This window comes from Thalassophryne amazonica, chromosome 1 (assembly GCF_902500255.1).
Source record: "Thalassophryne amazonica chromosome 1, fThaAma1.1, whole genome shotgun sequence".
In the NCBI taxonomy this organism is placed as follows: domain Eukaryota; kingdom Metazoa; phylum Chordata; class Actinopteri; order Batrachoidiformes; family Batrachoididae; genus Thalassophryne; species Thalassophryne amazonica.
This window is the reverse complement of record NC_047103.1, coordinates 170,028,586-170,041,432: the sequence shown is the minus strand read 5'-3', so window position 1 is coordinate 170,041,432 and position 12,847 is coordinate 170,028,586. Positions and strand designations below refer to the sequence as shown.

General features: G+C 48.0%; 1 protein-coding gene across 1 annotated transcript in view; it reads right to left on the bottom strand.

The window, feature by feature from the left end:
- The window catches only part of LOC117517945 (von Willebrand factor D and EGF domain-containing protein-like), a 146,014-nt gene that overhangs the window by 47,091 nt on the left and 86,076 nt on the right, over positions 1-12,847 (bottom strand). The window contains 3 exon segments of the mRNA XM_034179073.1: positions 891-1,110; positions 1,440-1,714; positions 1,925-2,039. Coding sequence (XP_034034964.1) covers positions 891-1,110; positions 1,440-1,714; positions 1,925-2,039 — 610 coding nt within the window.

Genomic DNA, 12,847 nt, shown 5'->3' with positions numbered 1-12,847 from the left:
GCAGACATTCCACTGTTAAAGGAGATTTTATAATGAAAGAACGTGCGGGCAGATTCGCATGTCGCATGTCGGGCCGGACCCGACCGCGGGGGGTCGCGACAGGAAAAACACCTCCATTGGAAACCTTAACGGACAAGTTGGAACATGCCCAGCTGTTAAACAATTTCTCAGATACTCACTTGTTGAAAGACATCAAAAGCCGCCTGAATTTTACAAATGGTTTTCAACACGGAGGTGTTTTTCCTGTCGCGGCGCAGACGGATTTGCGGCGTCGTCACGGAAACGACTCGGCGAATTTGCCCGCACGTTCTTTCATTACAAAATCTCCTTTAACAGTGGAATGTCCGCATAAACTCCTCATGCCGACTTTTTCTGAAACTTCTCTGTTCTCTGACGACGTCCTGGGTGAACAGAGCCTTAAATTAGGATGTTTTCAGCTCGAAACAGCCAGACGGACGCCACCTCCGACCGCGCCACGCCGATCCGCTTTGTGAGCTGTCCTTAAAGCGAAAGAAACTCCACAATCTCTCATCAGCCGTTAAATTTTTCACTGAAAACCAGCTGAATTTCTCGAAGTGTCCACTCGGATATCCCTCACAGGTCCTGAAAAAATTTTGATAAAGCAACGCGCGCCGTCTCCAGCAGCGTCTCAGGCAAAGGATTTCAGCAGAGAGGGCGGGACCAGTGCTCACTCAAAGCCTGCCCACAGACGAATGACGTCACTGACACGCGTGAAAAAACTCACGCATGCGCACGAGGGTTCAAGCATGTCTGGTGTAATCGCACGTGATTCAAATCCATATAGGTTTTTTTTTATAAAACTGTCGGTTTCTTTTCTAATAGACCTCGTAAAATGTTTTAGCATACGACTCGCTAAAATTGCCTCTTACCTTTCCGCCCTGGTGGACACTCACACCTGTAGCCGCCGGCCGTGTCGACGCACACGCCGGCTTTGCATGGACGCGACAGACATTCATCTACTTCCAGGTCACAGAGGTCGCCGTGCCGTCTGTCAGGACACACACACAGGTACTTCCCGCTGCCCGCTGGGAAGTTGACATCAGTCACGCACGTGCCGCCGGCGCTGCAGCCACACGGCACCACGGTGACCTGCATCACAGGCGGAGAAGAGGAGCCGTGTTCTTAAACAGCAGCATTAATTACAATTACATTAGAATAAAAACTTGTCAGCATTTGATGAGAGATGAAAGGATTAAAAAAATGAGAATCAGATTTAACAGTTGTTTTTTGAGGACTTGAAGTTACTGTGTTTAGTGTCATCTAGTGGTGAGTTTGAAGATTGCATGATGCTGCGCCAGTTCCAATTTTGTTTCCTGTTTTTGCTTATACAAGTTGCACCTTTTTCAAAATTTCCTTCTTTCTTTTTATTTTGTTGTCCATCCTTTCATCTCCTCCTCTTTTCTTCTTCCTGACTCCACCTCCACAGCGACGCTGCTCCGAGCGTTGCACTCATCTGAGAGTGTAAAACGGAAGGTGCGTTGTTCCCGTCGTCCCTCCTCCTCCCCAGGAAGTGTCGGGACGCTCCAGATGAGGAGGCCGGCGGGGGAGAGGACCGCCCCCGGTGGCCCCGCCTCCAGCTGGAAGAGGATGGCCGATCCCTCAGGGTCTGATGCAGCGAACTGGAAGACAAAGTTCTCACCCTCGAATGTCTGCAGGTCGTCTTGCGGTCGGTGAAAGACAGGCGGCTCATTGGCTGAAAACAAACAACCAAGAAACACAACGAAAACTTACACGTCTGTTGTAGTTTTACCTCACGGCGCCACAAACCAGACGCGTCCGAGCGTTTGTGTTCATTAATTACACTTTAGCTCTGATTTTAAACAGTGATTTGTAGGAGAAGATGCTCGGTTTGTAAAGCAGCGGCATGGATCCGTCACGGTACAGAGGAGTCAGAAAGCAGCACCTTTGTTGAGAGACCAGGTGACCAAGGAGGTGTCCGGGTCACAGAGGAGACAGGAGCTGCTGGGGTTCGAATCTCCTTCTGCCAAACACATTCCGTCGATCCGACATGTCCGCTCCTGGACCAGAGAGAGGAAAAAACTGAAGCAGCTTAGAAAAATCATTCTGCTGGAAACGTTTTTATAGCTGCATGTGTTTGTTGCTGCACGTTCCTCCGGAAGCATCGAGCACGAAGCAGGAAGTGACCACGTCCACCAGCCCGAAGGGAGCTCATGTTCTTTACACAGTTTGTTCTGTCTGAGCTTTAATATCTTACGGTAGTGATCGCAGTGTATGTATGTATGAAACAATGCCTCCTCCCCACACACACACAACCCCCTACACGACGTCCATGATTTCCAAAAACAATTTGAAATGTGGAGACTCATCAGACCACAGCACACTTTTCCACTTTGCGTCTGTCCATTTCAAATGAGCTCGGGCCCAGAGAAGGCGGCGGTGTTTCTAGATGTTGTTGATGTTTGGCTTTCACTTTGCATGGTAGAGTTTTAACTTGCACTTGTAGATGTAGCGACAAACTGTGTTAACTGACAATGGTTTTCTGTAGTGTTCCTGAGCCCATGTGGTAAGATCCTTTACACAATGATGTCGGTTTTTAATGCAGTGCCACCTGAGGGATCAAAGGTCAGGTGCATTCAATGTTGGTGTTCGGCCTTGCTGCTTACGTGTAGAAAGTTCTCCAGATTCTCTGAATCTTATGATTATATTATGGACTGTAGATGATGGAATCCCTAAATTCCTTGCAATTGAACGTTGAGAAACATTGTTTGTAAACTGTTGGACTATTTTTTCACATAGTTGTTCACAAAGTGGTGATCCTCACCCCATCTTTGTTTGTCAATGGCTGAGACTTTTGGGGATGCTCCTTTTATACCCAATCATGAGTGTCCTCAGTTCCCAAACACTTATTGAGTGTTGTTAGAAGGAAAGGTGATGTAACACAGTGGTAAACATACCACTGTCCCAGCTTTTTTGAAACGTGTTGCAGGCATCCATTTCAAAATGAGCAAATATTTGCACAAAAACAATAAAGTTTATCAGTGTGAACATTAAATATCTTGTCTTTGTGGTGTATTCAATTGAATATAGGTTAGAGGATTTGTATTCTGTTTTATTTACATTTCACACAACGTCCCAATTTCACTGGAATTGGGGTTGTACTAACCCTAACCCCTACCCCCAACCCTAACCATAACTCCACCAGACCCCCTCCCCCACATCACTTTTAATTTTGTGCAGCTGTCACGGAATGTATGAAAATAAATTTTTTATTCTAATTTCTCCACGTAATTTTCAGAAGTCAGTGGACCTGCATACAGTAGCCATCATCTGGAAAAAAATCAATTATATTGCCAATAGCCAAGAAGAACTGCCCAACAGAAAATATTGACTTTAGGCCAGTGGCTTTGACGTCAACAGTCATGAAATGTCTTAAAAAGTACATGGTGGCTGAGCTGAAGCTCGGGGTCAGACACAGGCCCAGGAGGGCGACTGATGATGCCATCGCCAGTATTACCAACCCCATTTTCACACACTTGGAGGACTCAAGCGTATGCACGTAATTTATTTGTCAATTTCAGTTCAGTTTTTAACACAATCCAGCGTCATCTGCTTCTTGAGAAACTGAAGCAGTTGAATGTGAATCCATTTGGCCATATACAGGCGCCATGGATGGTGCCTGTGTATGGCCACGCCGCTGCTCGTCTGCTTTTTTGCCAACTTCTTGTGTTAATCTCGACACTGTATGCCGTTCTGCTCGCCCTCGTTCCCTGTAATTGTGCCTATGCCATCCGGGTTTATGATCAAAATGCTCTTTTTAACATCAAAGAGTCAATGGAGCGTTGATACAACACCTGGGAAAGCTACATCAAACTTTCCCCCCTCCATTCGGGTGCTGGCTTACTTCCTCAAAATATTTGTTTCTGTTGAGGTCTCCAGGTGGTCCTGGGAAGAGGGCCAAGAGATGAGGCTGCAGGGCTGGGGTCCAGGTGAAGCTCAGGAGTGGAGCGCGTTTGGCCGGCTTCTCTCGCTTTCATCGAGGCCACAGGTGGCTGTGGACTGTTCCTCTCCGGGGATGCGCAGATAATGTCGCGACCGCACTGCTGCCGCTCCTCAGGGCCAATAACATAACCCTGCAACAGCGCTGGAGGCAGGGTGGACTTACTACTCGCCGACATGATCCTTCCAGGTCTCCGACGCCGGCACCAACAACAGAGCAACAGCTGACCTGGCGTAACAGCTGGGCGTCACGTGACCATGGGAACTGGTTGCGACCAATCCCACTGCGCTCTACCGAGCCGGAAACCAGGGAAAGGCTGGATTTTATGTTCCTTACAGAGACTTGGCAGAAAGATGGAGAAGTCTTTCACCTGAATGAACTGCGCCCTGTGGGCTGCAGTGCTCTTGGGAAGCCCACCCCGGTCGAAGAGGCGGAGGTCTAGCTGCTGTGTTTCAGGACAGATACACATGTAGAATGATTGACTGTGAACAATTCCCCTTGTTTGAATCACAAATGATTAAGGTCGGTTCCTCAAACAGTTTTTATGTCATTTTAATTTATCGTATTTCGTGCTGAAATGGTTTACCTCCTATTTGACAAACAGGAGTTTTAGCGTTTCAGTAAACCATGTTAGGTCTGAGTCAGCTCATTTGCAGTGTGGCATATCACAAGGCTCGGTGCTGGGGCCACTCTTGTTTCTTTTATATATTCTTCCCCTTGGGCAGATAATTCAGCGTTTCAATGATGTGTCCTATCATCTGTATGCTGATGACATACAACTATACTGCTCTTTTAAAACTACGGAACTTGAGAAACTGAACTCTTTAATGAACTGTCTGTCACAGGTGAAGCAGTGGCTGAATGGAAATAGCCTTCAATTGAACTCCGAGAAAACTGAGACACTTGTTGCCCCTGATGATGCCATTCCCGGCATCAAGCAGCAGCTGGGTGACTTGGGCTCGTCAGTTAAGACAAGTCTGCGGAATCTCTGAGTTATCTTTGATGAAGTAATGTCTCTTTCTGAGCATTGTAATAAATTAATTAGAAATTGTTTTTTTCACTTGCGGAATATCGCCAAGCTGCGACAGGTGGTATCTTGCCATGAGCTTGAGATAATCATCCACGCCTTTATCTCCTCACGATTGGACTACTGTAACAGCCTGTTTACCTGCCTTAGTAGAAAAGACCTTAACCGGCTACAGTACGTCCAAAACTCTGCTGCGAGGCTGTTGACTCGTACAAACAGGAGAGCTCATATTACCCCTGTCCTAAAGTCTCTCCATTGGCTCCCAGTTGAGTCTAGACTCACTTTCAAAATCTTGGTCCTGACGTTCCGAGCCCTTCATGGTCAGGCTCCCGGATATATTAAAGATCTGATTCAGCCTTATACCTCTGCCCGTAGTCTCAGGTCTTCAGGTCAGAACCTGCTGATGGTTCCAAGAACCTGCTTTAAAACCCGAGGTGACAGATCTTTTAAAGCCACAGCTCCTCGTCTCTGGATCGAACTGCCACTTTTCCTGCGTTCCCTGGAATGTGCTGAGACTTTTAAGAAGCATTTGAAGACTCTTCTCTTTAATAAGGTTTTTCAGAACTGACCAATTCTTAACCTTGTCCTTTGTTTTATGTATGTTTTATTATTTTTATGGTATTTTAACCTGTGAAGCGCTTTGTGACTTATGTCTGTGAAAGGCGCTATATAAATAAAATTTACTTACTTACTTACATTTTAATCAAATGGTACTTCTCTTTTAACCAATTGTAGTCAGTGTGTAAGAGTCAATAACTCTCTCAGAGGTGAGAACCATCAGCACGGGGGCTCCACAGGGCTGTGTTTGCTCACCACTTCTCTTCACACTGTACACAAATGAATACTCACATATTCATCCATGAAATGATGTTTTTAAATTTTCGGATGATACAGCCATCTTGAGCCTATTGGACAAAGACACAGGTACACCGACTTATCACTCAGAAATAGAGAATTTCATTCAGTGGTGTGACACCAACCATCTCATTTTAAATGTCTCTAAGACTAAGTACATGGTCTTGGACATAGCCGGCCCAAGGCATACGCCAACTACAACGGTCGCTTAGGGCCTCCACGCCACCAGGGGGCCCCGAGAGCACTGAGACTTGTGATAAAAAAGTAAATATATACATGAAATTAAAATAATATTGAATAATTTAAACGAAACTGTATTACAACCCGAAAAAAATAAATTCATTTTGAGAAAATACCAATACTAGGTTAATTGATGCCTCCTGTTGGCTGCTGCCATCCGTTGGACGAATTTAGACGCACCGCTTGGGTCAGGTGGTCGATGACTAAGTCGTGAGGAATGAAATGAGTGCAAGTCATGTCTCAGAAAAGAAATTATCCCTCTGGAGCGGAGAAAAGAAAAAAGAAGAAGTTGGAAGACGAGAAAAACAACAAGACAAAGGTAGGTTTGCATGTCCAATATTACAATTTTTGTTGTCATTATTGCGAAATGCTCCGTTCGTTTAGTGTAAGTGCTTTAGGTGTCTTAAAGTCAGAGGCGACTGCAGGGGAAGCTCAGCTTCCCCTAAAATGTCAAAAAATAAGTGATCAAATATATACTGTTTGTGTGTACATGTCATTGCCTAAATATGCGTTACAACGCGCTCAACTTTTGTTCAGAATCTGCTTCTTATCACTGGTAACGACACGGGCTTTCCTCTCACTCAAACCCGCAGCTTCACAGTGCTTTAAAACAGTCCACAAGATTTCAATAGCGACACAAAAGACTGCAGCGAAACGAGACGAGTCATTGGATAAATGCTGGGCTTTGTCCCGCCCATCGGACGCTCAGCGTGTCTGGGGTCTATGGGGCAGTGGGCGGGCCTCGGCTGGCCGTGACGCTCAGCTTCTGCATGATGATTGGATGATCTGTCTGAGGCGAATGAGCGAATCAGCGATCTTTTGGTGTAAACATCCGTGGGAGCATTTTTTAATTTTCATTCTGTTCTGAGTTGAACCGGAGACTTTCGTAATCCTCTTAGCGGGATTTTCTTTGTTAAAAACGACTAGCGACAAATCAAGCTTCTATTTCTGGTGGTTTTTTTGTGGCTGCTTGTGTTTGGAGACTGACTTCTATCACTCTGACTTCTATCGCAGTTTCTGTCGCTACCGAGCAGCGGGTGCTGCTGAGCTCCTCCACCGTCACAAAGCGCTCACAGGCGGACACACTTCACACGAGCCTCCCGCCAGTCCCAGTTAGCAAGCTAGCTAGGTAGGTAGCAAGCTGCACATAATGGCAATTTGAATGTTGTGGACCGGATTTTGGCGAAGCCATTTGATAATCTTCCTTAACGAAGAAAAACTTAGAGTTAAACAGCAGGACAGATCAACTCCTCAGATTAATTTGGTGCAAAAGGTGGGGAAAAGTAGCTCAGCTCTCAATGGTTTACAGGCCAAAGTTAAAGCAATAGCCCCCCATGTTGTGGATTTCTATGTTCATTTTGTAGATTATTTAAGTATTCTATTTATTATTTAAGTATTTAATTTTGATTACAACTTTATTTTTCTGTAAGATAATGTGAATGTCATTTGATTCTATTTTGTATTTGGATATTGAACATTTTGCACACCATTGCACATCTGAAAGAAATTAAACTAACGTGTTTACTATAATGCAGTCTCCTGCCTGCTGATGTTACTTTCAATAGTTAAAATTAATGAGCCATACTTACACATCACTGTGTATGTAGAAGTTAATTAAAACGTATTTATGAGTTTGCTACCCTTTTAAGGTTAAAAACAAGAATGACACCTGTATGATGTAAGATAATTACAAATAATGCTAATGATTGTGGGTACATTACACACATAACAGTGTAGCCTATGGAATAATGAGGCATCTGGTGCTGAGGTGATGGTAGGGGGGCCCAAAATGAAATTCTGCTTAAGGCCCCATAAAGGCTTGGGCCGGCCCTGGTCTTGGACCCTGTGTCTGTAGGAGACCACAGTGTGGTGGTTACGCACAACACACGTATAAGCCAGGTTTGCTCTTACAAGTACCTCAGAATTGATTTGGATAATACTTTTAGCTGGAAGGTCCATGTGGATAGTCTGTGTCCTCGAATCCAGCAGAGACTATACTTTAAACGCAGGCTCAGAGTTTTTGGTGGGGACCAGAGAATTATGTTTATATTCTACCAAGCTGTCTTGGAGAGCTTGATAAGGTTTGGTATATCAGTGTGATTTGGTAACTCACTGTGCAATTACAAACCAAACTCAGTCATCTGATCCACACTGATATGAAGGTGACGGGATGGAAGGAGAACCAGGACCTGCAGTCTTTGTATGAGCAGGGTATTCTCATTTGAGTTCAGAGGATATTGACCGACTCCTCACAGAGTTCCAAAATTAAGGATGAACCTTTTAAAAAGTCACTTGTGCCGACGTGTATCAGACTTCTGATAGATTGCGTAAGGCAGCAGAATTGTGTGACGCTCCATGGTGTTTATGGTTAGGGGAAGTGTGCAATATGGGGGGGGGGGATTGTCTGTTAAATTGTAGGTTTGTTGTGTCATATTTATGTGGGGTGTTATATTGGATGGGGTTTTTATTGTTTTTATGGATTTTATTGTTTTTATTGTGTTTTTTCTTTAATGTTTTTATCGTGCATTGTATGCAGTATATGAGTCCAAGATGAATTTCCCTTTTTGGGATAATAAAGTATATCGTATCGTATCGTATCATATTGTATCGTATGTATCATATTGTATCGTATTGTATCATATCTATCGTATCGTATCGCATCGTATCATATTGTATCGTATCATATTGTATCGTATTGTATCATATCTATCGTATCGTATCGCATCGTATCATATTGTATCGTATCGTATCGTATCATATCATATTGTATCATATCGTATCGTCATATTGTATCATATCGTATCGTATTGTATATTGTATCATATATTGTATTGTATCGTATCTGTTGTGTGGGCCGCTGAAGAGGAGGTACTGCTGGCCAACCACCACCAGAGGGCACCCTGGCTGGAGTGCGGGCTCCAGGCAACCAGAGGGCGCTGCCATCTCACAGGAGCAGCCGGGGTGACAGCTGTCACCTACGACAGCTGTTACCAATCATCTGATCCGCAGGCGGTATATCTGCAAGACGTCATCTCCACTTCTCTGCCGAGATATCGCTCTACCAAGGAGGTAACGATCTCAGCTGACTGTGTTGATTCTCTGACAAGAATATCTATTGCTTGTGTGTGTTGGACAGCAGATATTCTGTTTCTTTTTCGACGAGAGGTGGAGGTGGCATGCCCACCATATGTGTTGCTGGGGTGCACACGCACCCACATCTAACTGTTTTGGTTCCTTGCCAGCAGTACCAGATCCGACAGCGGAGGCAGTGGCCACCTGGGTGTTCGGGACTTGGCAGCTCCAGTATTCCCGGGGTTCGTGGCGGAGGAAATCGTGTGGTTCCGGTTCTGCTTTGGACGGACGTCTCTTATCTTTGAGCCTGCCCACACGTCACCCTTGTAATTGACTGACTGTTAAAATTTCACATTCGCCGTGTTGTTGTGTTTTTTCACAACAGTAAAGTGTTGTTATTATGACTTCCTTCATTGTCCGTTCATTTGCGCCCCTGTTGTGGGTCCGTGTTCCTACACTTTCACAACAGGATATCTCTCGCCGCTCAGGTGGAAGCGCGCCCTCAGGGCGCTGCTGCGGCTCTCCCTCCTGTCGATCCTGTGCGCAACGTTGACAATCCACAGGTCGTTCAACGACCCCTCCCACCTTCCCCTGAAGCATACATAAGCCCTCCAGAGCCGTACGGGGGTTGTGTGGAGACGTGCGCAGGACTTTCTTATGCAGTGTTCGCTCGTCTTCCGCACAACTTCCCGTCATGTACGCGACTGATGCTAGTAAGGTAGCTTATGTGATTAATCTGCTTCGCGGTAAGGCACGCGCTTGGGCTACAGCGCTCTGGGAGCAAAATTCATGGCTCCTTCAGACATATGATGGGTTTGTGAGGGAGTTCAGAACAGTGTTTGATCACCCAAATAGAGGAGAGACTGCTTCAGCCGTGCTGCTGTCAATGAGACAGGGGGCGCCGAAGCGCAGCTGCTTATGCAGTCGACTTCCGCATCGCGGCGGCGAGGTCCGGCTGGAATAGCACTGCCCTCCGTGCCGCCTTCGTAAACGGACTGTCCGTTGGTCCTGAAGGAGCTCCTGGTGGCTAAGGATGAACCGCGGGATTTAGACGGGCTTATTGATCTGGTTATACGATTAGACAATCGGTTAGAAGAACGCCGTCGGGAACGAGACGAAGGGCGTGGCCGGGCACGCGCCGTCCCTCTCCCTTCCGTTCCACCGAGCTCCGCCCTCCCCACGCTCACACGGCCTCTACGCTCCGTGTGGTTACAGCTCCCCCTGCTGATGAAGCGATGGACATGAGCAGGGCCACATTTAAACCACCGGATAGACAGAGGAGGCTGGTCCGCGGAGCGTGCTTTGTTTGTGGCTCGATAGAGCATCAAGTGAGGGACTGCCCCGAGCGGTTAAACAACCAACGCCCGCCCCTAGAAACTGGGCTAGGGGTGGGCCAAGACTTCACGTGGGACACACCCATATTGCCACACGACTCCCGGTTACAATCCTTTATGAGGATTTAACCCTTCAGGCCCAGCACTGGTGGACACGGTCTCAGAAGGGAATTTGGCTAGACAGCAATGGGCCAGCAGGCAGGGCTCCTCTGGTGGCACTTACTTCACCTGTGCAAGTACGGGGCACTAGATGGCTCCCTACTCCCTTTAATCACACATAGACACCTCCAGTAACTCTGGTGGTGTCAGGGAACCACCGGGAGGAGATCGAGTTTTTTGTGACTCCTGCCACCGTCCCGCGTGATTCTAGGGTTCCCTGGATGTTAAAACACAATCCCTGGATTGATTGGCCGTCCGGGGTATGGTTCAGTGGAGCGAGACCTGCCATCGGGTATGTTTAGGTTCCTCGGTTCCTCCCGGTTCCCAGGCTAAGGAGGAGGTCAGAGTCCCTCCCAATCTCGGGACAGTGCCGGTGGAGTACCATGACCTTGTGGACGTGTTCAGCAAGGATCTGGGCGCTCACCCTTCCCCCGCACCGCCCGTGACGATTGTGCCATTGATTTGGTTCCAGGCGTTGAGTTCCCGTCCAGCAGGCTGTACAACCTCTCACGACCTGAGCGCGAATCAATGGAGACCTACATCCGGGACTCCTATCTGCCGGGTTGATCCGGAATTCCACCTCCCCGATGGGTGCAGGTTTCTTTTTGTGGGGAAAAAGGATGGCGGACTACGGCCATGCATTGATTACAGGGGGCTGAACGAAATCATGGTCGTAACCGATACCCATTGCCCTTATTGGATTCAGTATTCACTCCCCTGCATGGAGCCCAAATGTTCACTAAGCTAGATCTTAGAAATGCGTATCACCTGGTTCGGATCCGGAAGGGAGACGAGTGGAAGACGGCATTTAACACCCCCTTAGGTCATTTTGAGTACCTGGTCATGCCGTTCGGGGATCTTACAAACGCCCCCGCGACGTTCCAAGCATTGGTTAATGATGTCTTGTGGGATTCCTTCCTGCACCGATTCGTCTTCGTATATCTGGACGATATACTCATCTTTTCTCCGGATCCTGAGACTCATGTCCGGCATGTACGTCAGGTCCTGCAGCGGTTGTAAGAGAACCGGCTGTTTGTGAAGGGCGAGAAGTGCGAGTTCCACCACACTTCTTTGTCCTTCCTGGGGTTTATCATCTCCCCTAACTCCGTCGCTCCTGATCCGGCCAAGGTCGCGGCGGTGAGAGACTGGCCCCAACCCACCAGCCGTAGGAAGCTGCAACAGTTCCTCGGCTTTGCTAATTTCTACAGGAGGTTCATTAAGGGCTACAGTCAGGTAGTTAGCCCCCTGACAGCCCTGACCTCACCAAAGTCCCCTTCACCTGGTCGGATCGTTGCGATGCCGCGTTCAAGGAGTTGAAACGGCGCTTCTCGTCTGCACCCGTTCTGGTGCAGCCCGATCCTAGTCGCCAGTTAGTGGTTGAAGTGGACGCCTCGGACTCAGGGATAGGAGCTGTGCTTTCCCAGAGCGGGAAGACCGATAAGGTCCTTCACCGTGTGCCTTTTTCCCGCAGGTTGACCCCGGCCGAACGGAACTATGACATCGGTAATCGAGAACTCCTTGCGGTGGAAAGAGGCTCTTGAAGAGTGGAGACTCTGTTGGAGGGAACGTCCGCCATTCACGGTTTTCACTGACCACCGGAACCTGGAGGATATCAGGACCGCCAAGCGGGCTGAACCCCAGGCAAGCCCGCTGGTCACTGTTCTTCGGCCGTTTTGACTTCCGGATCACCTACCGTCCCGGGACCAAAAACCAGAGATCGGATGCCTTGTCCCGGGTACATGAAGATGAAGTCAAAGCGGAGTTGTCGGATCCACCGGAACCCATCATCCCAGAGTCCACTATTGTGGCCACCCTCACCTGGGACGTAGAGAGAACCGTCCGGGAGGCCCTGGCACGAAGCCCGGACCCGGAACTGGGCCGAAGAACAGACTTACGTCCCACCAGAGGCTAGGGCTGCAGTCCTGGACTTCTGTCACGGCTGTAAGCTCTCTGTCATCCAGGGGTGCGAAGAACCGTGGCAGTTGTCCGGCAGCGCTTCTGGGGGCGTCCCTAGAGGCCGACGTCCGGGATTATATCCAGGCCTGCACCACCTGCGCCAGGGCAAGGCTGATCATCGCAGGGCTTCGGGACTGCTCCAGCCGCTGCCCGTGCCTCATCGCCCCTGGTCCCACATCGGCCTGGATTTTGTCACGGGCCTCCCGCCGTCCCAGGGCAACACCA